Source organism: Mixophyes fleayi, chromosome 5, assembly GCF_038048845.1.
Source record: "Mixophyes fleayi isolate aMixFle1 chromosome 5, aMixFle1.hap1, whole genome shotgun sequence".
In the NCBI taxonomy this organism is placed as follows: Eukaryota; Metazoa; Chordata; class Amphibia; order Anura; family Limnodynastidae; genus Mixophyes; species Mixophyes fleayi.
Genome location: NC_134406.1, coordinates 98,112,048 through 98,136,035, shown reverse-complemented (window position 1 = coordinate 98,136,035; position 23,988 = coordinate 98,112,048). Strand labels below are relative to the sequence as shown.

At 38.9% G+C, this 23,988-nt stretch overlaps 1 protein-coding gene across 1 annotated transcript in view; it reads left to right on the top strand.

Moving 5' to 3' along the window:
- BMPER (BMP binding endothelial regulator) overlaps positions 1-23,988 on the top strand; it is a 165,269-nt gene that overhangs the window by 78,281 nt on the left and 63,000 nt on the right. Inside the window, exons 7-9 of the mRNA XM_075211287.1 lie at positions 12,845-12,944; positions 21,127-21,236; positions 23,299-23,439. Coding sequence (XP_075067388.1) covers positions 12,845-12,944; positions 21,127-21,236; positions 23,299-23,439 — 351 coding nt within the window. The remainder of the gene's footprint in view (positions 1-12,844; positions 12,945-21,126; positions 21,237-23,298; positions 23,440-23,988) is intronic.

Below are 23,988 nucleotides of genomic sequence, written 5' to 3'. Positions count from 1 at the left end.
GTAACAACTGTTATATTAAAGTCGATCCATCTTAGTAGTACTTAGATTTAGTGTTTTCATATATACAAAGGTTGCAACTTTTATTGTATGTGTATTAGTACATTATGTTAAATAAATCCATTATTGTTAAAAGTTTAAACCATTTTCTCTAGTTATTTAATTGTGACAGAATTTGGTGCCTCTTATTTCTTTTTATATTTTAATTACATTTTTGAAGAGTTGCAGGGCTCCTTTTCAGAAGGCAGCCACCACATCATAATTGTTATTTATTATGTTATTTGACAACTGTGATTCTCAGCGCCTCCTGATTATTTGTTATTTTGAATGTTTCTATCTCTGCTCACTGATTGGCTCTATCTGTTTGTACACTGATTAGCTTATCTATGACTAATCGCTGATTGGCTATATCTGAGTGCTCCTTGATTGGCTAAACTAACCCTGCAAATAAAAGCAGCATATTCAGTTGCTATCTAAGTTGAGCATTTCTGATAAATTACCTCTACAGTAATGACAGCATTATATGGCATGTGGGAGAACATGATATCTAATAATTGTTTTAAAATCCCAACCATTCTGGATAAGAGTTTCCATGCCTCTACATTCAGGATTATGAAAAGTCTATTGTTGGTGTCCTGTCATTATGGTGTACCCTGCAATGCAGAAGTCAAAGGTCAGGTTTGTTTATAAAGAACTGGAAAAACACTGAGACAGGTACAAAGAACAGTTTGGTAAATGACGGCCTACAGAGCAGTAATTTTCTATAATTGATACATAGTCTGCTGTTACAAACTACAAATATTATTGTTAAGTATGTAATTAATGCAGAGTACAATGAGAACTAATATGGAAAAATTAAATGGATCCCATCTGTAAAAAGTCACAGAAAATATTTTAATTTCTATGACTCAATTATTTTTAAGCACTCTGTATAATTAATTACATCCTGTTATTAGTTTAAAATGTGTGCTTACATCAACTGAATAAATCTTTTTGTATAAACCTAGACATAGCATTTTACTATGAATTTAGAGTTAAACCTTCTTAAGACTCAGGAACATGGTTTCAGCGTCTTTTAAACATTATGTTGACGACACTGTGAATGCAGTACCATAGCAGTCAATCTTTTGGGTTCCTTTTATAAATTGGATCTTATTACTATATTAACATGTATTTGTATAGTGTCAGGATATCCTGCACGCTTTACAATTGGGTTCAAAAATAGTGATAAAACAAGACTGGGTAAAAACAAACAGAGAGTTAGAGGGACCTGCTCACAAATTTTCAACCTATAGAAAAAGAGGAGTTTAACATATGACTTTAAGGTCCATAGATTGCATATTTGTCCAACCAGATTGCAATGGGAAAAGTACTTAAGCTGGGAACACACCTAAGCAATCTTACTTCAGATGCAATTTGTATAAAATTTTACCAACAATTGAAAGTCCGGATGTACAGACCTACACAATTTAAGTTCAGATCTGTGATCTTCATCTGTCATAACCATCAACTGAAAAGATTGTATGTACACACTCTACAGATATCTGCTTACACTGCAGGTCGAGAGTGCTGCAAGTTTGGCACATCTAGCCTAGAGAGGCTAAGAGGGTTATTCAAAAATTTGATGAGCTTGCCTAAAGATTTTCAGGGAACACTCAAATGTTTAGAGGTTAGGGGGAAGTTTTGCTGTAAGGGGAACACAATTTTCAATTAATAAATGCGGATGTGAAGCGCAGATCTTGGGCAGAGGGAACTTGACTTCAGAGATATTTTGAGAGAGGTAAAGAGATATTTGATGGATTCAAAGAGATAGGACCACTGTTACTTTTGTGGCAAAGAGGGATATTTGCCACAGTTCCCCTGTAAGGAAACGGGTAGGAACACAGATAGTCTGCAGCAGCAGGCTGCAGACAGGGTTACGTTTTTCCCTAGGTTCCTCTCTTAGCACACACACTCTCAGGTGTTCCACATGGGTGTGATTGGTTTGCTGTGATTTGGTGGGGCTGTGTCCCGATTCCTGTGAATGGTTTACTTTCTCACACTTTATATAGTGCCGAAGATGCACCTACTGGTGGCATAATGTAGAATGCAGAGCAAATAGTAATGCAGACTGGTTAATTAAGATTAATTCTATAATCCAGTAGTCTAAATGAATGCAATGAACTGTAACACAGAATTCTACTGGTGCAATCTGTTGATTGACCTGTTGAACAGGGTTGCACAAAGTCCTATATATATATATATATATATATATATATATATATATATATAGATAGATAGATAGATAGATAGATAGATAGATAGATAAAAAAAAAATATATATATATATATATATATATATATATATATATATATATATATATATATATATATACCGTTCAGCCACAACATTAAAACCACCTGTCTAACATTGTGTAGGTCCCCCTCGTGAACGTTACTTGCTTTTTCAAATTGAACAGAGAATGCACACAGGTATATATTCAAGTTCAAGCGGATCTGTAGAAACTTGTCTAATTTACGGGCCTAACTATGCACTGCCTATATGCACAATGCATATGTATATATATTTTTGTTGTTTTCCCATGAAATACATATATCAGGATGTTATTAATGTCTACTAAACATAAAATGGATATTCATAGTTCCTCTTAATTGCAAACACATGTTCTGGCATGTATACAAGGCCATCATCATCATCATCATCAGCTGGCACTAATATCTTTCTTGTAAATGGTGCAAGTGATGCGACTAAAAAATCATACCTCAGAGATGCCAAGAGTTTGAGTTGAATGAGGTGCGTGCGCTCAACCTTGCCTGATAAATATGTAAAATGCCCTTACGGTATTAAGACTATGCGATTATGCCCCTTCCCTCCCCTGTTCTGCTCTAGAAATTGTAGGGTGTTGGATGTGTACTTTGCGTTCTAGGATGACTTGCATGCACTTGTATTCACAGGTGTATAGTCCATTTCTGAGCATGAGCAGAGCAATTTTACACGAGTTACAGCACATATCGGGATGTTCGTACCTCAATGAATCAGGCCCTAAATGAGCAGTATCAGAGTTCATGACTGTATTAGAATATAGAGAAAATAATAAAGCAATAGTGGACTCACAGCCAGATCAAGGATTTCAGTAGTGAGTAATCATCAGTCAGACTCACAGCCAGTATCCAGTTCTCCAGTTCACAAGTAGCTTAAGTACAAGTCAGAGTAAAACGCCAAGGAGTGGTACTTAGGAGCAGGGGGCGGGCTGGCCCGGGGGGCAGGGGGTCAGACGGCTATTAGGGCCGGGGAGTAGGCCGGCCGGCCGCCCCCCGGATGCAAAAAAACATAGTTTTCCCCCCGCTGCCGCATCTGATGACAGGGCACAGGCGGCCGCATCCCCTGTCATATGATGTGGCCGCCTGTGTGCCCCCCGGCCATCCCTCTCCCAGCCCGCGCCTGCTTTGAAGACACAGAAATAGCTATTCTTTCAGCAATATCCGTTACTTTAAGTAAGGTGTTGCCAATTGTATCTAGTTCACAGGTAGGAATAAGCAGTGGTCGGAATGCAAAGCCCAGATCAGGTACTCAGGAGACATGTAAGAAAATAATTCATGCTCACAGTCAAAGTATGGGATTTGAAACAATGAGCAATCAGCAGTCAAATTTACATTCAATGTATGATCCACAATTAGAAGTATAGCAGCATCAGAAATCAAATCCAGGGTTTGGTACAGAGGATAAAATAAAGCAAAGTCAAGTTTACATCTGAGGTAAGTAAATGCAGAGACACTGAACATGCAAGACACTGAACCAAGAGATTTATTACTGCCATGGTTTATGATAACTAGAACTTTTTCTCCCCAGAATATGAGTAATACCAGAATGTGTGAATAATGTTGCAAAGAAACCAGTGGAAAAGGAGAGATTACATATTTTAGTTAAGGTGTCACAGATGACAACGAACTGATTTGTGAGGTGATAGGTTCAAGTGGACAGTTGGTAGAGTGGGAGGCGGAGACGAGGGTAGAGACTTGATTTTCTTTTGTGGGATAAAGTGAGGAGCATCTGCATGGTGGATCAGTGGTTAGAACTTTTGCCTCACAGTGCTGGGGTCATGTTTCCTGAACAGGGCCTTATCTATGTGGAGTTTGTATGTTCTCCCCATGTTTTCTCACACACTCCAAGAACAAACTAATAGGATGGCTGCTGACAAAATAACTCTAATCTGTTTGTATATGTTAGGGAATTTAGACTGTTCCACTAGGGCAGGTACTGATGTGAATGTAAAGCGTTGCGGAATTGGTGGCGCTATATAAATAAATGGTGATGATGATGATTTGCTAGACGGTGCAGGAAAGAAATTGAGTAGGTGATTACTCCAAGAAGAGGGTACCATTTTATATCACATATTCAGTGTACATGAGTAAAGAACATAATGGAGGCAGGGCTGCCAAGAGGAATTCAGGGCCCTGGTACAACAAATTAATGGGGCCCCCCTTATAGTCGAGTATGGTAAAAAAAATTGCTAAATTTTTGGGAGGTGTGGTCATGCATTTGGGGGCGTGGTAAATGCGCCATTGGGGCGTGGCTAACACATCAAAATCAATAGGCTCTAAATTCGCCGGAGCGTCACATGTCCAAGCTCTCCTGACTTTCAGGACACCTAGCACCACAGTGTAGTATACAAAGAGTGCAGTGTGTACACAAAGGGGCGTATTCAATTGTCGGCGGAAACGCCGAAAATCCCGCGGTCCATGCACGATTACCGTTATTATGGTAATTGTGCGTGGAAAAACAGTTAATACGGTAATTTACTCGCTGGATTTCAGCTCGCAGCCCCGTGAGCCGCGAGCTGAAATCCAGCTACAAATTACCATATTAACTGTAATAGTTTTAATGCCGCCGGACTTCTAAAGAATTGAAAATGCCCCAGAGAGTTCAGTCTTGGCCTGCACCTTACACTGGGCACAACACTCACCAAAAATTGCCATTGTCCCTACTAGAATCACAACATTTCACATACTGTCCTGCTCTCTCCTACCTGTTCTTCTCACTTTCACCACCTGTGGCTGCAGGCTTCTTTAGTTGTGGCTTGTCTGGATCCTGGAATGCTGGGGGCCCTATTTGGAAAAAATTGGCTACATTTAGATAATTGCAAAAAACCCTGGCGTTAAATCAATACCACCCACAATTAATAATTAGGTCTTCTTCCAGCTCCAACATTACAATAATGTGCCCCTTCAACATCGCCATGACTTATGATCACACTGTGCCCTCCATGCTGCTTTTGCCCCCTTCACCTGACTTCCCTTCATCACACTATACTATGCTGCTCCCCCCCCATTTTTCAATACCACTGTGCCATGCCTCCCCCATTTTTAACCCCTCTGTGACATGCTCCCCCCTGTTTTTTACTATACATTAAAAGCACAGAACCTAACCTAGATTGTTGTCCTGTGTCATGCTCTAAAAATCAAGTGGATGGGGCATTAAATTAAAGAGCAAAATGGCATCACCCTCAAGTCTGTAAGACTGTTCTCTTTTGCAATGGCTTGATAGACTTTAAGGACCTCAATTAGAGTCTGACGCAAAGTCCATTTTAGGCGCATGGAACAAAAAACCACTATCACGCATGTGCAGCAAGCACCGAATCCACCTCTTGGACGCATCTTGGACGCAATTTACACTTGCGGAAAATTGTGGCTCACTACGAGAGAAAGGGTGGAATGCAGAATTGTGAAGGTGTGACCATGTAAATAAATCCTATACGGAGTGAGGCGCAGATGCAACACACGTCAAAAAAGGGCTAAAACTGTGCGGCAGGAATTAGGTGGCGCAAGCGGTTAGCTAGCTGCAGGAACTGCTCGCAGCTCGATAGGGTATTACGAGTGGGACTCGACTGGGGTTGCTTGCCACTCGTAATACCTTACCAAGCTGCGGCACACTTCCACTCCTACACTTCTTAAACAGACTTTGAGTTCGACTCTAAATTAGTTCCTAAATGTTATACTCAGGGACGTAACTGACATTTGTGGGTTCTATAGCAAAATTGTGTAAGAGCCCCCTAGTACTGCCCAATGGTGAAAAATTTGCATATACACATGGGGCTTTGGCAGGGAAGGTGAGCCCCCTCAGCTGTGTGGGCCCCATGGCAGCTACATTCCTTGCACCAATGGTAGTTATGCTCTTGGTTATATACCCCTATGCAGCTAAACCATGACTGTTGGTTACTATTACTATGCAGCACAATCCTGAGTGAGAAGTTGGTCACTGAAAAAACGTAATGAATTTGACTTAAAAAGCTAATAACTACTCACTATGCAATGCATTATGGGAGTCTATGTGCAGTTATCGTCTTAATAATATCAGTGCAAATACCATTTTATATGCAGCCTTTGCACCTGTAAGCAAGACCACTTAATTTGATGTGCAGCTGCTTGCTATTTCCAGAATAAGAGCACGATTGACCTCTGTCTCACACCTACCATTGGACTATGCAGGTCTCTCCATATTGAGAGTCAAAACAAAGACAGGCATACATCCAGCCAGAGGACAGAAAAATAAATCTTCAGCTGGAACACTTAATCTCCTCACATTCTCCAATGAAACATTTCCCCTTCTTTGAGTTGCAGATTAGAGCTCATTAATCTGGAAGTCATCATACACACAAAACAGTCATCCACAGAAATTAAGGGCACATTTTGGGAAAAAATCTCCATGACACAGCCTCAGTTTTTATTTTCGTTCTATAACACTGTGGTGTGAAAATCTTAATAGCAGGAATTTTTGTTATAGTTACTGAATAGATCAGTAGCCCAATGAATTAGGTCTACTTCGTACTAGTCAGCTGTAACGCTATAAAAAAGGAGCACATTTATCTTTAGTCTGTTAATTTGAAACACATATTGTAAATTCTTTATAATTCTCACCAGATGATGGTGATGTGTGTCTCAGGCACTGCTGTGTAAACAGAACACCGAGCCACCTAAAAGCACAAATCCTAAAATAAATGTACCTGTATGTGTGACTATAACCAATATAAGAAAAGGAATGGAAAACTTGGCAAAGGCCATAAAGTCTGCATCTTTCCCGAAGGAGGGTGGAAAATGAAAAGTATATTTGAGATTTACTTTAACAAGAGATTGTGCATAATAAAGCCAAATAAATTATGGTTTGTATCTTTTTTTGTATATGAATTATTATGAAAATTGAAGTATTAGTTGTCAAAATGAAAATGGCACCCATCACCTACACACAGTAGAAGCAGCCAGGTATGACTTAATTGTGCCTGTTCCCAGGGGCAGTCTTGGCCAAGGGGGCATCTGCCCCAAGCCGGTCCCATAGTGGGCTACCTTGGGCTATGTTACTGGGCCACCTGCATTTTTTTTTTACTTTAAAATGTTCCTAATAGTCGAGTCTTGCCCCTGGGTCTAAAATTTGTCAGCGCTCCCCTGCCTGTGCCCATCCCCCACATGCTCAGCAGAGATGGACTGGAAAAGCTGTGGATACCACAAATTTTGCTATGGGATCCAGTGGTGCATGTTCTACACCTGCCGACTGGGCAAATCCCTCCTTTCTCTCCCTGCTGGGCATTTGTGCCCGTGTCTCCACTGAAAGCGACTGGGTACACTCGGTTAGATAGTTGAAACACCACACTCTGGCACATTTACATTTATTTAGTCCCTGGAAAGTTTGACTTGCTGCAGGAGCAACATGGGATGTCGGGAAGCAGTTTAGAAATGATAAAAAAAAACTAATAATATTTAACATGTTAAAAATAAAAAAATATATACAGACACCTCAGAATAGTTACATGTGGTATGGTTTAATTAACAGTTTACATTTAATTATTGTTGTAGATACATGGCCCATTTACAAATTCAACCAACACACGCTACAAAAACTGCTTTTGCTGTACAATAATTCTGCATCCATTTATAAGTGAAGCCATCAATGGGTGGCCAGGGACCAGATACAGCTACTATGTTGCCCTTTAGTTGCACTTTAAACTCTTATACAGTTGTATATGACACATTTCGTTATAGTATACTTTAAGTAAGAATGTATATATAACATGCATGTAGCCCATCTGGAGAAAAAATTGTTGAAAAATTCAGTAATGTTTATGCTATTATTCCAGAAATGGGATCTTTGACTTAATGGGCTTAATAATTATTTGAAATGTATTCAAGCAACCAACCTGGATTTGCAGATAAATCATATACATTTTTCATCAAGTAGGCAATTAAGTAGCAGTCTTAATATTAATGTGTCATCATTTTTAGCAATGAAACTAAACCCCTTTACTCTGAGTACTTCTGTCCATTAACGCTACTGTTTCACATGGACAGAATCCAGCACTTCTCATAAAACCAAAGTTATGTCAGTTATGTACTAAAATACATAAAGCTGTCATAACTTTCCTGAAATGGTAGAAAGTAAAAGTTTCACTGTTGGAATGAATGTGTTTACATCAAGAACTGACTAATTTATAGGTTTGTTACCACCTGCTCTTTCACTCAATCAAAATTCTAGGGGGACTATCTGTTGCCAAGGGGAGAGCTCAAGAGAGAAAGAAACTTCTTCCTGATCATGATGTTGGCTACTGGATATCAGTACCTTGTGATATATGTCAGGTCAGGATAAAATTCCAGGTTGGCCTATTTCAAATTTTTCAGCCATGCATGAAAAATTGTGCACTGAATCTTTGCCAAGTGTTGCTTGAGCCAAACAAATTGCTTCAGATACATTAGAGGATATTGTAGCGGATGTATAGGTTGTGTTTTGAATGTGTACTGTCTTGGAATGCAACTAGAGAAAAGCAATCTTAAGTACTAATTGCAGGAAGCATAACAAATGTTTAGCTGTGTTATGAGCTAGAAATGCTTGAAAATCCATAGAGATGTTTCGCCTGTTCTGATTATTCTCAAGAAGATACTGGAAGTCAATTAACCCATTCCTTACGCCTTAATATAAACTAATCAAAATTATGGTAGGTGGTGACTAAAGTAGTACCCGCCATGGCTAATCTAACTGCTCACAAGTTGCTTCAGCACCTTTCCTAACCATTAATTGGTCCAGTCTTTCTTTGTTCATAGAAAGAAGGAAAATAGAATGAAATATAACTGACACGTTTTTTTGACTAGCATGCCTAGTGCAATCACATAGACTAGAAATTTGAAAATAATGCTTTTTCCTGGAACTAACCTTGCCATTAAACTTTCTCATTGACCTCTAAACCAATTACTTAATAACGTCACCTTACAGCAGCTCCATATCATCTTCAATGTTGTATCCTTGTAACTTAAGTAAGTGTTCATGGACCCAAAGGGAACGTGTCTCATCTCTCCAGTAGTCTTGTGAAAGTAGGGTTTAAGGATCACATTTTAATTACATACATGGATACTACTTTAATTGAGATAAACGGTGTAATTGAGTTCCTGTCACTTGTCAATCATCAACTCTAACCATGCCAGACTACCATTGTCGCAAAATGGAACTAGAGGAGACAGTGCGCCCCAATCTAGCCTACTTATAAGCACTGAATTGCAGTGTCTTGGTAAAATGTGCATAATCTGTACCTCTCCATACATTTGGATATAAATTAGTATTTTTACCATACAAAGACAGAAATAAGAGGTAGGTTTTAAATCTCATGAAAAATGTAAATAGATTTTACATCTCATGAAAAAAGTATTATGCTAAAATTACAATATTGACACTTATGGGAGCTCCTTGAATACGTTTTGACATAAAGGTCTATAAGATATTCAGAAGTAGAAGAGACAGAAAAATTTGGGAACAAGGGAGTGACAGTTGAGGAAGGTGTCTTATCGAGGGGTGGCGTGGATATAAATATTACCTTGACAATTGTTGTTGTACTTTATATTTGCATTGTGTATGAGCCCTCATTTGTTAACCTTCGGACTCATGTGCCATTTGGCCCCAAGGGCTTTGTGGACTCTAAAATGCTACATGATAAAATTCAGCCAGTTATTTTGTTTTCTACAGTTACAAATTCTACAGAGAAGATTACTGTTTTACTAACAAACATTGAAGGAACCCACGATTCAGTAAAGTCATTACTTCATAGTTGTAATAGATTGCAGCTATCCATAATGCATATGGAAACATACATGACAAACGTTCTCATGCCCTTGACTGAGTTTATTTGTTCATAGACTGAATGGAGACTCTCCCTGGCCCTTCCTTCTTTCTTAAACCTATCATGTTTATAGAGAACATACCATTCTCAGAGGCATAAACAAGAGTCAGCCTTATTTAGACTAGGCTTGTCCCAATAGTGCTAGTGTTTATTGTAATAATGTTTAGAGGTGTCATCTTAATTTGTTTCAGGTCAACCCCTGGTTAGACCTCACAGATGTAACCCATCTTGGGAAGATAGTTGTCATATCCCATTAATAGCACTTGCGTTTCATGTATGAAATGTACATAAATGCTTTTTGTAGCTGTACAAAGCAGTCACTGTGTTAATTTAGATAAGTGCCTCTCTGCTTTTCTAAGAGGAGTTCTAATGACTGGGAGTTCTGATTATTAACTCTTAGATCCATCAACATCTGGTTCTTCTCAACTTTGCCTTCAACATTCGCACCTCATTTTTCACCATTTCAATGAAAGTTCAATGTTGAATTCATGACAGCTTTATGAGGGCTTTTGCAGAGACTTCATGTATTACATTTAGGTAGTTGTGGAAATACTGCTAGCCTTGGTAGAGGTTCAAATACTTCTAAATTAGTGACATTAGAAACTTGTCATGTGTTTCTCATTATCCACTCTAGAGTGGTTACTGGACTTTTGTTAACATGCTAGTCAGCATGGAATACTTTATGATGTCATACCACACACTGCAACAGTGTAATGTGCAATTAAAGTCCAGTCCAACTTTATGGGCAAAAGCGAGGTGTATTAAATTTCAAACACCCATCTTGTGATGCTTCTGTCTTCATGGTGCAAAACATAAAATTTTGGTGCAATTGATGGATGTTCAATGAAAGACCACCAGTAAATCCAGTTAATTGGTCCCACAGCATAAAACATTTTATGCCATGCACATTGGTCTACAACAGTGGTGCTCGATTCTGTTTCAAATGGGACACTGAATGTCAGCATGTCATTGTCCTGGGACCCCAAGTTTGTTTGTTGCACTGCTCTTAGACCCGGGGTATAACGGGCACAAAGGACCTGGTGAGATTCATGCCCCAAGGGGTAATGGCATATAGGTACTTTACAAACCCATATACATATTAGCCTAGGGAACTCTGTGCTTTTACTGTGGTTTCCTAAACATAGCAGGCAGCATAAGTGCTAATTTCCAGACACACAGGCACTGTTTCGCTTCGCTAATGCTGCCAATAGCATTTACAGAACAAATTTATATTTGTGTGTCTCATATTCCCTTTCCTCTGTAGTAAGACATGTACCCCCTTTAGCAACACCTTCACACTTGTCCCAGGCAGCAAAACTTATGGGCCTATGTCAGAAAAGTCATTACTCCATTGAAAAAGGGTGTTTTCGACAGAGTTAGGGCTTCTCTTTGTTTATCAAAGGGTGTCCTCCGGCAAACAGGTTGGTCGAGCTTCACCAGGCGATAGCTACCCCATGCAAGGATGGTGATAACAGGAGTTATTGCCAGAGAAAATGCTTTTTTCCCCCTTGGATTAACATTTAAATATTAATTATTTGTAATATTTATTTGCTTTTTTTATGTAAGTGGAGCAGGAAGCCCAATGCAGGCCTTCCATTTTCATTGCACATCCGAAAACCAGCAAAACCAGGCCACAGATGTGCAGATGCATGCAAGACTGGCTGAAGAAGCAGCAAGATCCCTCTTACCACTGACAACCAGTATTGCCGGTAGCTGATAATCAGATGAATTGTTCTTAGTAAATAGCAACGATAAGCTGCAAATCATTTGTTACTGCCGCATAATGATAAATAGGCCCATTAGCCGCACTCACAAAACTAAGCTCCGCAGTAGTACAGGGAGAGACCGGCAGTGAATCATTCATCCTAATTCATCATACAACACAGGGACGAATATTACAATGCAGGATAGCAACAGAGGGACCTGAGGTGCAGGGTCAGAAATACAACAATAGTACTTCTGCCCTGGCAACCCATGTTTCCCCTGCCTCGGTCTTGCTTCTGTCGAGCCCAAAAAATGGTTGTGTGTTATGCACAGGTGATCTATAGTATTTGAATACTTGGTTATTATTATTATTATTATTATTATTATTATTATTATTATTATTATTATTATTTTATCAGAGATTTAGTCCTTTGTGTCCTTTTATCAACAATGCTTTAGAGGTCCACTTAGAGCATACTTGAAAATCCTCCACTAACTTTTATGGCACAAATCTTATAAAGCTTGCTGGGAGTTTTAAACCCAAATCAATGCCAGGGATGAAATCCTGACTACCAATATGTGCAAATTGGGAAAGGATTGCGCTTTGCGGATGTAAGTGCAGTACTAGGACATTAATGGTTTAGAAAAACAAATTTAAAACAGCAGAAATGTACTCCTTAGTCAATTAACAATGGAATTGAAATGTTGCTACAATGAATAAATATCACAAAATATTGACTGTGACTCCTAGACTGTAATCCCCAGCAGTTAAATTCTATGGACATTTTAGGGTAATGTTAATGAAATAATAATAATAATAATAATAATAATAATAATAATAATAGTTTTTTAAATAATAATTATGCTTACGCTGAATAAATATTATTTTCATAAATGCTTCTAGGAGGGTAGCCATGGGTTTTTACCCAGAGATTTGTTATTAGGTTAGATATGCAGTCTTTATTTTTCTAACCTCACCTATTTTCCTTTAGGGAGGCAGGACACAGTGCATAAAAGAAGTCTGCCCCATTCTGTCATGCCCCCAGCATCTCAGTCACATTCCTACTGGACAGTGTTGCCCCAAATGTATAGGTGAGTGAACATATTTTTATTTGTTTATATGCTTACATGGTGCTAAGAAGTTTATGTAGCACCATTCCCACACCTTATCCAACAAAATATCCCTTCCCAGGCAAGCTTAAAATCTACATTTCTGTCTTGGATTAAAGCTGCTGAAATGATTTTCCCAAGATCACCTGGGAAAATTAAAATGGAATTCAAAATGTTGTCTCCAACAAGTATTCATTCTTATTGCTTAATCAGTGTAAGTGCTCTTATGTGAGTTAGTTTTCATATGCATGTGAATGCATCAGCGTTAGGAGTTAAATAGAAGGGCATAGTAGACCATATTATTAGATTAAGCATAGAAGACACAATTGTATTGCACTGCCTTAAGATTTTGTTTGCTGATCTCTCTCTATGTAAATTTAAGTAATATGTATACATCTGATATACTTAGGTTAAGTCACATTTAATTACCTAATTATACAGTCCATTTAAGTGCAAAGGGGGAATTAAATTCCCCGCAATGAACTGCCAGACATCACAGTGATGTCCGGCTGCGCTCATTTCCGAGTACTATGGTACCTGAACATCACTGATTTTTCTTGCACAACTCTACAGAGTACGAAAAAAAATCAATGATATTACATCCCTGCAGAGTGCTTTCATGACCAGGGGCTAGCTGGGCTGGGGGCATCTGCTCCCTTGGTCGGTCTCATAGTGGACTACCTTGGGCTGGGTCACTGGGCCACCTGCATTTTTTTTCCTTTAAAATAGGCTGCTGAGCCGAGTCTTGCCCCACGGGCTAAAATTTGCCAGCCTGCCGCTGTTCATGATACTCTGAATTCCCCTCAAAAACATCAATGTTTTACTAAAAAAAACATTATCGCTGCATATATGGACTTTACTTGCGATATCCAAGTATAAGACAATATGGTTGTGCGAATCAGTTAGTCTTTACTGAAGAAGCATATCAATTGTGTAATGAAAAGGTGGCCTCTTTCCAGCACATTTCTAAGTGCATACTTGTATGAAGTGGTAGCCTCTAAGGGATTTTAAAGAGAGCATCATCCTTTATGCAGAGAGCATATGTGTGGTATAGTGCTGCCTTTACTGACAATTTACGACTTGTCTTTTAAAATGTTTATTTTGTTTGAACTAAGCTCAGTATAAAAAACTAAACTGATCAGAGTGATTCTTAAAAATAAATATTACAACAAGCTGACCGACTTCTACCAATGAAGTTATATTAAAGTAAAACTAAATGCCCTTGGTAGGCAATATCCCCCACCTCAGAGTCCAGAATAACAAACTTTCATGCTGCTAACATCATCGAACATTACTGTCTAGGAGTCAATGTCACACTGTCTTGCCAAAAAGAATAAATAATTTCTATGTGATGTGATCCTTGTAAACACTGGGAATCGTTTCTGTGTGTTTTATGAGCATTTCTCTCCTGTCCCTGTGTTTGGTTTGTAATTTACGAGATGTTAAGAAATACAAATAATGTGTAGTATTGACACATATTTGCATTCTGTAAAGTTTTAGAATTCTTTTCTAGTTAAACAGACAGGGGCATTGACATTTTACACGTTAGATATTTTTTTTTCATGTTTAAAGACTTATTTTAAATAATGAATTAATTATGTATCTGTCACGCTGGCAACTAGTGGAACTGCTATGGGACTCTGAACTTAAAATACAATTTGTCTAATAAAAATGGGCTGCTAATAACGTTCACATACATACAAAATGGGGCAGCACAGTGGCTTAGTTGTTAGCACTTCTGCCTCACATTGTTGGTGTCATGAGTTCATTTCCCGACCATGGCCTTATCTGTGTTGAGTTTGTATGTTCTCCCAGTGTTTGCATGGGTTTCCTCCAAGTGCTCCGGTTTCCTCCCCCACTCCAAAAACATACTGGTAGGTTAATTGGCTGCTATCAAAATTGACCCTAGTCTGCTGTGTGTGAGGGAATTTAGATAGTAAGCTCTATTGGGGCAGGGACTGATGTGAGTGAGTTCTCTGTACAGCGCTGTGGCGCTATATAAATAAATAAATGATGATGATGATGATGAAAATGTTGCTAATAACATTCACAGATACCCCACCCAATGCTGAAGTCACATTTGCTCCAACATACCCTTACACGACACCTCCTTTTCCTCGACAATTGCAAGAGTCAGCATGTGGCCATGAGCGCAAGAGGTGACTTGGCCTACATTTGGCTGCAAATGTAACTTGTGGGCATGTGCCTAAGTGAAAACAAAATGTATTATGTGTTGAAAACGCAGTTTGCATCCAACTCCACATGAAATCCTGAAGCATCATCATCATTAATTTATATAGCGCCACTAATTCCGCAGCGCTGTACAGAGAATCACTCGCATCAATCCCTCACACATAGACAGAAACACAGACTAGGGTCAATTGGATAGCAGCAAATTAACCTACCAGTATGTCTTTGGAATGTGGGAGGAAACCAGAGCACCCGGAGGAAACCCACGCAAACACAGGGAGAACATACAAACTCCACACAAAGAAGGCCATGTTCAGGAATCGAACTCATTACTCCAGCACTGAGAGGCAGAAGTGCTAACCACTAAGTCACCGTGCTGCCCAGAATGAGTGCAAACTATTGTTTCAGACAAAAAGACATGGCCAACTGTGAGAGATGGCTGATTAAAAGTTTGAAGTGCATAGGAAGAATATCATCATCACAATCACATTTTTATCTCAAATATTTTCAGTTCTTATAAGTTCCATGTATCTGTACACATATATTTGTGAATACTATTATTACTGTAGGTCTAAGACATAAGATATTTTGAATTATAGATGTAGTAGTCTTTTAAGAGGAAATAAAAATATTAGAGGACAAGGGAAACAACATTGGAGCTTATGTAAAAATTATACAGTTATGAACTTAGAGGGAATAAAATATCAATAAACTTTAAGTAAAACTATATAAGGGTTCCCAACACATTTTCTTTTACTCTTTTTTTATTTACAGAAAATAAACAAAATAGGTCATTAGCACAGAAAAGTAGCATTAGAATAAAATCTATGTTGACTTTTTTTTTTAATGAAAATACATTGGTGTTATCAAAGGATACTTTGTATCACTAAAAGGATTTGTGTTACTCATTGCTGTTGGGTGGCCAAAGACGTAGGAGGCTTGAGCATATGGTCATGATAAATGAAACTAACCAGTTAAAGCAACCGCTTGCACATTTGCAAGACATTTCTAATGTTTATAGTCCTGTTTGCTGTCGAATGAGGTAAACAACAGAAATCTCTTACACAATTTGTTTGATGGATTTTTCTTTAGCCAACACAGTTCTTTGTGTAGCACTGCTTGAATGGCACTGAATAATGGCACCCTCTCATGCTCATGATAATAATAATTCATGTGATTTATGAATATGGCTTCATTTGTACAGTTTGGATGTGGTTTGTTTTAAATATGGGTGCAAGAATTCTAACAAAGATGTACTTTATCAGCCACTCTGTTTTGGGAGACTTTTAAACAGGGCTTTTGATAATTTTATGATACAGCTGATTTTAAAATAGGTGTTTGTTGATTTTGTCAGTGGACTCTTTCTGATATATCACTCCAGGTATAGACTGCGGTTTCCGGTCATATATATATACAATATTACATTCATTTTCCAACTTTTTATGCTCAATATTTCACCTTAGATGTGAATCTAAAATTAACCTAATTTACTGATCTTTAAAGTAACATGCTTTATTTTAAGATAATACAAACAAAATGTTATCTTAAGGGAATTTATAAAGAGATGGCTATAACATTTTACTTGTAATCAGTTGCAGCTGTTAGTATGGATCTGTATCCAAGTTTTTTAATTGGGTATGACGTGAGCCAATCATGTGATGCTGACATCCAATCATGGGCAACCTCTTCGGCTAGGAAACTTCTGCTGCTGTCCAGATCCCCAATCATGATAAATGTTGAAATGTTGCATTGGGTTAAGTACCCTTTAAGTTGATGATGAATACAATGATATGGGCCTTTTTGAAACAAAGACATGGAAATATATTTCTATTAGATTCTATGTTAGTTGTCTATAGCTGGCCATGCACACTGTAATCTTGTCTGCTCATTATCTGGCACAGTGACCAGCTCAGGGCCACATACATATTTTCCATTATTGCCTGTGATGTTGCAGTATGTGTGGGCAGCAAATCCTCTGATCTAAACCTCTGTCACTTATCATGATATTTATTCTTTTGTTACCCTTTTCAATATACCGACCTTTATCTCATCATACTATGGATCTGTCAATCTCACATAAAACAATCCCAGTCTGTGTAAAATATCAAATGCATTCACTTAATTTGCAATCATATTTCAAATGTACCAATATTTTATTTCTCCCTATGGGAGACCCAGATAGGTGATGAATTGGCAGTGCAGAGGGGGAGGAGAGTGGGGTGCCACAAATCGTGTCACTTCGCCGTAACTTGCGCTATTTGATATGATTCATGACGAATTGTGGCATCGATGTTCCCATTCAGCAGGATGCGGGAGCATTGCCTGCTCTTCGGGAGTCTGAGAGACTTACTCGGATTTCTGGAGACTTCGGGACATTCTGGGAGAGTGGGCAAGTAGATGATATTTTTATTCATCTATACAGAAGCAGTACATATCAATCTTTGTAGAATTTTATACTTGCAAAACGTTTTCCTCCCCCCATCATTTACATGGAGTTATACTTACACTAGGGAAACACTGCCAGTAAAGCAGATAGACAGAAAATATAAATGCAAAGAGTTAAAAAAGTAAGCATTTCTATTAATAGGTAGTTCATATTGCTGGTTTATAGAAAACGGTCATAACCTTCCACAATCAGGTACTGATTAGTCGCTAAGGTACATTTTGTAAATTACATAAATGCAGTTTTTTGATGTCCAGGGCGGTGCAAGGTTTCTCGACACCCTAGGCAAAGCTTCAGCCTACCGCCCCACCTTCCCATAATCTCACTTCCTAGCCCATCAGACACTTGACATTTGTAAAATATAAATAGTAACTTGCTTCCTCCTGGCTGTAAGGCTGCAGTCCAGATGCACTGATGTCCAGATGTATTGATGTCTGACGCAGAATGCTGTCCAGGCTTCACTGCTGCTTAGGAGCAAACGCAGGATATCTAGAGGGGAGGCTACAAATGTTCCCTGCTGCTCACCAGCTTCTCACACATGCCACCCGTACCCATCAGCTCTTGTCACACATACCACCTCCATTCCACCAACGTTTCTCAAACATGCCTCCTTCCCCAACAGCTTTTCTCTTACATGCCCTCTTGCCCGCAAAATTTTAATAAATGAACAGCTTAATGCTGTATATATGTCAATTAGATTACCTTTGTTTATGTGCTAATGTAGTCTGTACATTTAAATAATATTATACTAATAGATAGCAACAGGGGAGAGCCAAATAGTATGCAAATACTAATAAAATAAATGGTTACTCAAACTTTGAGTTCCTTTAAATTAATAGTAAGAAACTTGTGGGGATTTCTTAAAATAACCTCCCCCCATTTTCTGCAGCCCCCTCTCTCCCCATTTTCTGGTGCACCTCTCTCTCCCCACATTTGCTGGTGCCCCCTTTCCCTGTCCATAATTTTCTGGTGCCTCTCTCTCCCTCTCCAAATTTTCTGGTGACCCCTCTCTCTCTCTCTTCACATTTTCTGGTGTCCCTCTCTCTCTCTTTCTCTCCCCACATTTTCTGCAGCCCCCTCTCTCCCCATTTTCTGGTGCACCTCTCTCTCCCCACATTTTCTGGTGCCCCCTCTCCCTCTCCACATTTTCTGGTGCCCCTCTCTCTCTCCTTCTCCCCATTTTCTGGTGCACCTCTCTCTCCCTCTCCACATTTTCTGGTGTCCCCTCTCTCTCTCTTCACATTTTCTGGTGCCCCCTCTCGCTCTCCACATTTTCTGGTGCCCCTCTCTCTCTCCCTCTCCACGTTTTCTGGTGACCCCTCTCTCTCTCTCTCTCTCCCCACATTTTCTGCAGCCCCCTCTCTCCCCATTTTCTGGTGCACCTCTCTCTCCACACATTTTCTGGTGCCCCCTCTCCCTCTCCACATTTTCTGGTGCCCCTCTCTCCCTCCCTCTCCACATTTTCTGGTGCCCCTTCTCTCTCCCCACATTTTCTGCAGTCCCCTCTCTCCGCATTTTCTGGTGCACCTCTCTCTCCCCACATTTTCTGGTGTCCCCTCTCCCTCTCCACATTTTCTGGTGCCCCACTCTCTCTTCCTCTCCACATTTTCTGGTGACCCCTCTCTCTCTCTCTCTCTCTTCACATTTTCTGGTGCCCCTCTCTCTCTCTCTCTCCACATTTTCTGATTCCACAAGGCATCACCATCTTTCTTTACATGTAGGGACAGCGCATTGGGGAAAAGAAGGCAGGCAGTCGATCACAGAGATTGAACCGACCTGGCCGCCTAACTAACAATGTCTCATTCAGAAACATTGTTAGTGTAGGTACCCAGCCAAAGTGCCGCACCCCAGAGCCCGGCAATCTAGGCAGCTGCCTTAAGCTGCCTAATGGCGCCTACCCTGATGAATGTCATGTAAGCAGATTAAGATGGTGGTGAATACATGTTGACAAATGTATCTCCTTCTTGTGATAATAGGAAGGAGGATTGAAATATCTGTACTGAAGAAATTATGTGTTTTGAGGGAGAAGATATTTAAATGAGCTTTAATTTAGGAGAAGATTTCTTACTTGTTCTGGTGGCTGCAGAGCCAGGAGACCAACTAGATTTTAAATGTCTTCAGAGGTGTCTTCCTACACTTCAATGGTATGCATTTTGTAGACACATTTTAGAGCAAATTTTTTATGCGCAAATACCAAAAACACCGAAATTTTAACATTTGACACATATAATAAAAACTGTCAAATTTACTTTAACTAATTAACCCATAAATTAGGCTTCACCCAGCAGTACTTTAGGAGAAAAATGTAAAACTAAGGAAATGATACAAAATTGATAGTAGGATTTGAATTGTCATTATTACTTTGTATGCATAAGCATTCCGTGTTTATACACCTATGTGGAGCACATAGCAGCAAGCACCATACTTGCCTACTCTCCCGAAATTTCCAGGAGGCTTCCGAATTTCAGGAACTCCTCCCGCACACTTGTGGAGGCGGGGCTTAGTGACACAATTGCATCATTAAGCCCTACCCACTGCTATTCAATTCCGTGATTTTCTGTTTTCTAACTAGTAGGGAACGTAGCTATGGCGAAGCCACGGCGTCATCATGCCCCCTACACTTTTCGAAGTGACAGGTTTTAAAAGTTGTTAAGTATGCTATTAACCCAAATCACTCTATTGTTTAACAATAACAATAACAATGTGTTATTGTTAGCAACAGACACTCTATCACAGCACTCATCTAAAAGAATTGTTCTTCATCTATGAGTGCATTTGTAAAAAAAATAAATGCATTGTGAGTTAATTTATGTATTAATGGAAAGTGCCAGTTTCATTGTAATAGGACCTCAACAGAGCGACAGAGCGACCTTCATATTTCATTTTTCATAAATCAAAGTTCAAGATATTAACTATGACTGTTGGCAAGAAGTAGTTAGTGACTAATGATACTGCAACAGACTTACTGAAGAAATTAAGTAATAAGGAGAACCAAGGCATACTTGCTGACTGTTATAACCTCAGGTTAGGTGACAAGTGCAGGAGAAGGAGTTGTCACCATTGCCCACGCCCCCTGCTATAAAATGGCAAGATTCACGGTATCACATAGCAGGACCTGATGGAGCAAATTGCGTCATTAAGCCTCACCATTAAGTTCCAGGAGGATGCCTAATCTTCTGGTAGGTCTCCCCAAAATTCAGGAGACTCATAGAAATGGAGTGTAGGCACATATAACTTAAGGGGGAGGGGGGGGGGTGCAAGTGGCTGAGGCCTGAGGGTCTCTGTGGCCCTGCTTGTAGCGAGTTATTGCATTACTGCTAACACCTTTACATTTCTGGCATCATAATACAGAGAGTTTAACACAAAAAAAAAGCAATTTACCTTATGAATGGATTAATAAACTGTGTTTTTCCTTTCAACTGCCTCTTTAAACCACATTTTTTTTATGTTTTCAAATTGCATGTTGATAGAAGAAATGAATTTCCTTGCATTGCATTTTCATTTACATTTACTTTTATTGTCTCATTTTAGGCCAAAGAAAAGTGTTTGACCTGCCTTCTGGCAGCTGCTTGTTTCGAAGTGATGTCTATGACAATCATTCCAACTTTATATATGACAACTGCACAGCATGCACCTGCAGGGTAAGTAACACACCTGCCGCCAAATACAGGCTTTACCTTTGGATGCTCTTTGTCACATGTGTCAGAAACAGCAAAAGGCAAAACTTTTACTACTGAAGCCACTGGTACTGAACATTCAGGTGCATAGGATTTTATACATAAGTGCATATATGATGCAGCACATAATGTGCAGTAATAAAGTACAAGAAAATAAACATGTTAAAAAGTGTTGCAGCTAATATACAATCTGTATATTTTTGGATGGCATTAACCATAGTTGCCTACTGTCTCGATTAATACCCACTTCATTGGTTAAGTGGTGGGGGCGGGTCTTAGGACTCTGTAATAGGTTAGAAATTGTGATGACAGTTGAGAGCCCCGCCCCCACACGCAGCTATGGCATTAACCATTGGAATCTAATGTTAAGATCCCGCCAGGGAAGAAACAATGAGGAATCAGCTCACCACTTCATGGTTCATCTTCCATAGGCTGCTTGCTTCTCCCCTCTTTGCTATCACACACTATATTGTAAGACTATCACTAGTAGAACATATCCAGACAACTGACACAGGATTACTAAGTAACCACCAGAATTCACCCTGATAATACAGTGCCTGGAACATGTCTACACCACTCACAAGATGCACATTACGCATATTGATAGACACTTAAAAATATATAGGACATTTTAGAGTGAAAAGTGACAAATATATAAATAATACTTTGAAGCAATAATATCTGATACACTCCAATTTAAATGACAAATTACACACCGAGCCTATATTGCAGAGGACAGCCTAATGCCTCTGTGCTCCAATACATTTTTTAAAATATTTCTTCCGTTTCATTCATACTCCTGAGCCAGAGAAAAGGTACAATGAGTATGCACTGACTTATTACTGTACATCACAATGCAAACAATAAGAAGTCAGCCAGGAAGATATCAGTTCACTCTGGGGTGAAATGTCTCGCCGAGCTTGAGAGCTTTGTTAAATAGCAAAGAAAGTATATTTAAATAGCTGTGATAAGCAGTGATAAAAAAAATATGTTTTCTACATAATCAGGGTCTAAATAATAAATAGACCCATATGTGAAAAAAAGTTATGGCTGTCAAATTGACCCTAGTCTCTCTGTGTGTGTATGTTAGGGAATTTAGACTGTAAGCTCCAATTGGGCAAGGACTGGTATGAGTGAGTCCTCTGTACAGCGCTGTGGAACTAGTGGTGCTATATAAATAGATGATGATGATGATGATGGTATCATAAAACAATAATAAAAACAATACAAAACAAACTATGTGTCAGGTTGAGGTAGATGCAAAACTAGGAGAGGAAGAAGTGGGGGGAAGCATACAAAAAAGTGTTAAAATGGAGACAATGGAGTGGGGACTTGTAGAAAGGCAGTTTAAGAGAGGTGAGAAAGAAGTGTCAGAGTAGTGGATTTCCTAGGAAGAGGGTAGAAAAATGATGGTTTAAGGTGGATAACAGCTGGTGCAGGGGTTGGTAGCATAAGAAAGTTGCAGTGAAGTTTCTTAAAACCGGCATGGTGGTTGCTTAATGAATTTTGTGAGGAAGTGAGTTACAATCTTTTGTAGCCATGTATGAGAAAACCCATGCACCCATGTCAGTTTGTAGTAAAGTTGAGAAAAAGCCACAAATGCAACTTTTTCTGAATTATGAATTGTGTTGAGCCAATGGGAGTCAAAACCAACTTTCCAACAGGCAACTGTCCTTCTATTCTCTAAAGGAGTAACATATGACTTTCTTCAATTGTAATAATTTCCTGGACTAATAACCTAAACTGTGTATTTAACTAGTTATAAGTACAATTTTGAAGTGAGTGGGGATTGAACAACCTGCAGCCAATCATATAATTGAAATGTTTACAGCAACACAAAGTATTTGTTGATCTTGTGGAGAGGCAGCGGTCTGTCCGTTTGTGTGATTGAGGAGAATGAAGGTCACAGATTGAGAGCTAGTGGGAGAAACATGGTCCTCCAACAGCACATAATAGTGATTCAAAGCACTTGTCAAACTTTTGCAGAAAAATGATCTCTCCTTTATGGTTTGTTTTTTTTATCTAGGACTCCACTGTAGTCTGTAGCAGGAAGTGTTCACCTGCTGGAACATGTAACAATGGGCAAGAGCACTGCTGTGATGAGTGTGTCTCCTATGTACCTGCGGAAGAAGTGAAAGTCTGCAAGTCAGGAAACAAGATATTTAGGGTAAGGCTTTAGTGATAATAACATTTTGTTATCTATAAACAACAAAAAAGAAAACCAATGACCTAAATCATGTTATGGTAAAACTGATCAGACGAACAATTAAAATAACAGTAACATTTATGTTCTTTTGTAAAATTTGTAAAATTTGTAAAATTGTTTTTCTTTGTCTTAAGCATATATTATATAGAAATGTAAACTTTGCCTTATATAGAAATGTAAACTTTATCAGATTTCCATATTCTTTTCCACTTGGTAACTTAATATTAAGTGTAATGAGCAGTAAATACACTGCAGACAGTAAAAGCAAAATACAGATGTGTATGAATTGCTTAAGAAACGAAAAACAGACATATAAACTGCAAAAAGGTGATCGACTTCCACTAATATACATTTAAAGTGGCACTGAGTGGAAATCTATATGTCAATTTGACAATTTATTCTAAAGTACAATCTATATCTAAAAAATGGTGCTCCCATATGAATGTACAGCCTCAGAAATAAGTAAACTTATATTCTTCTGATTTTTGTCAATTGAGAATTTTTTTAAAT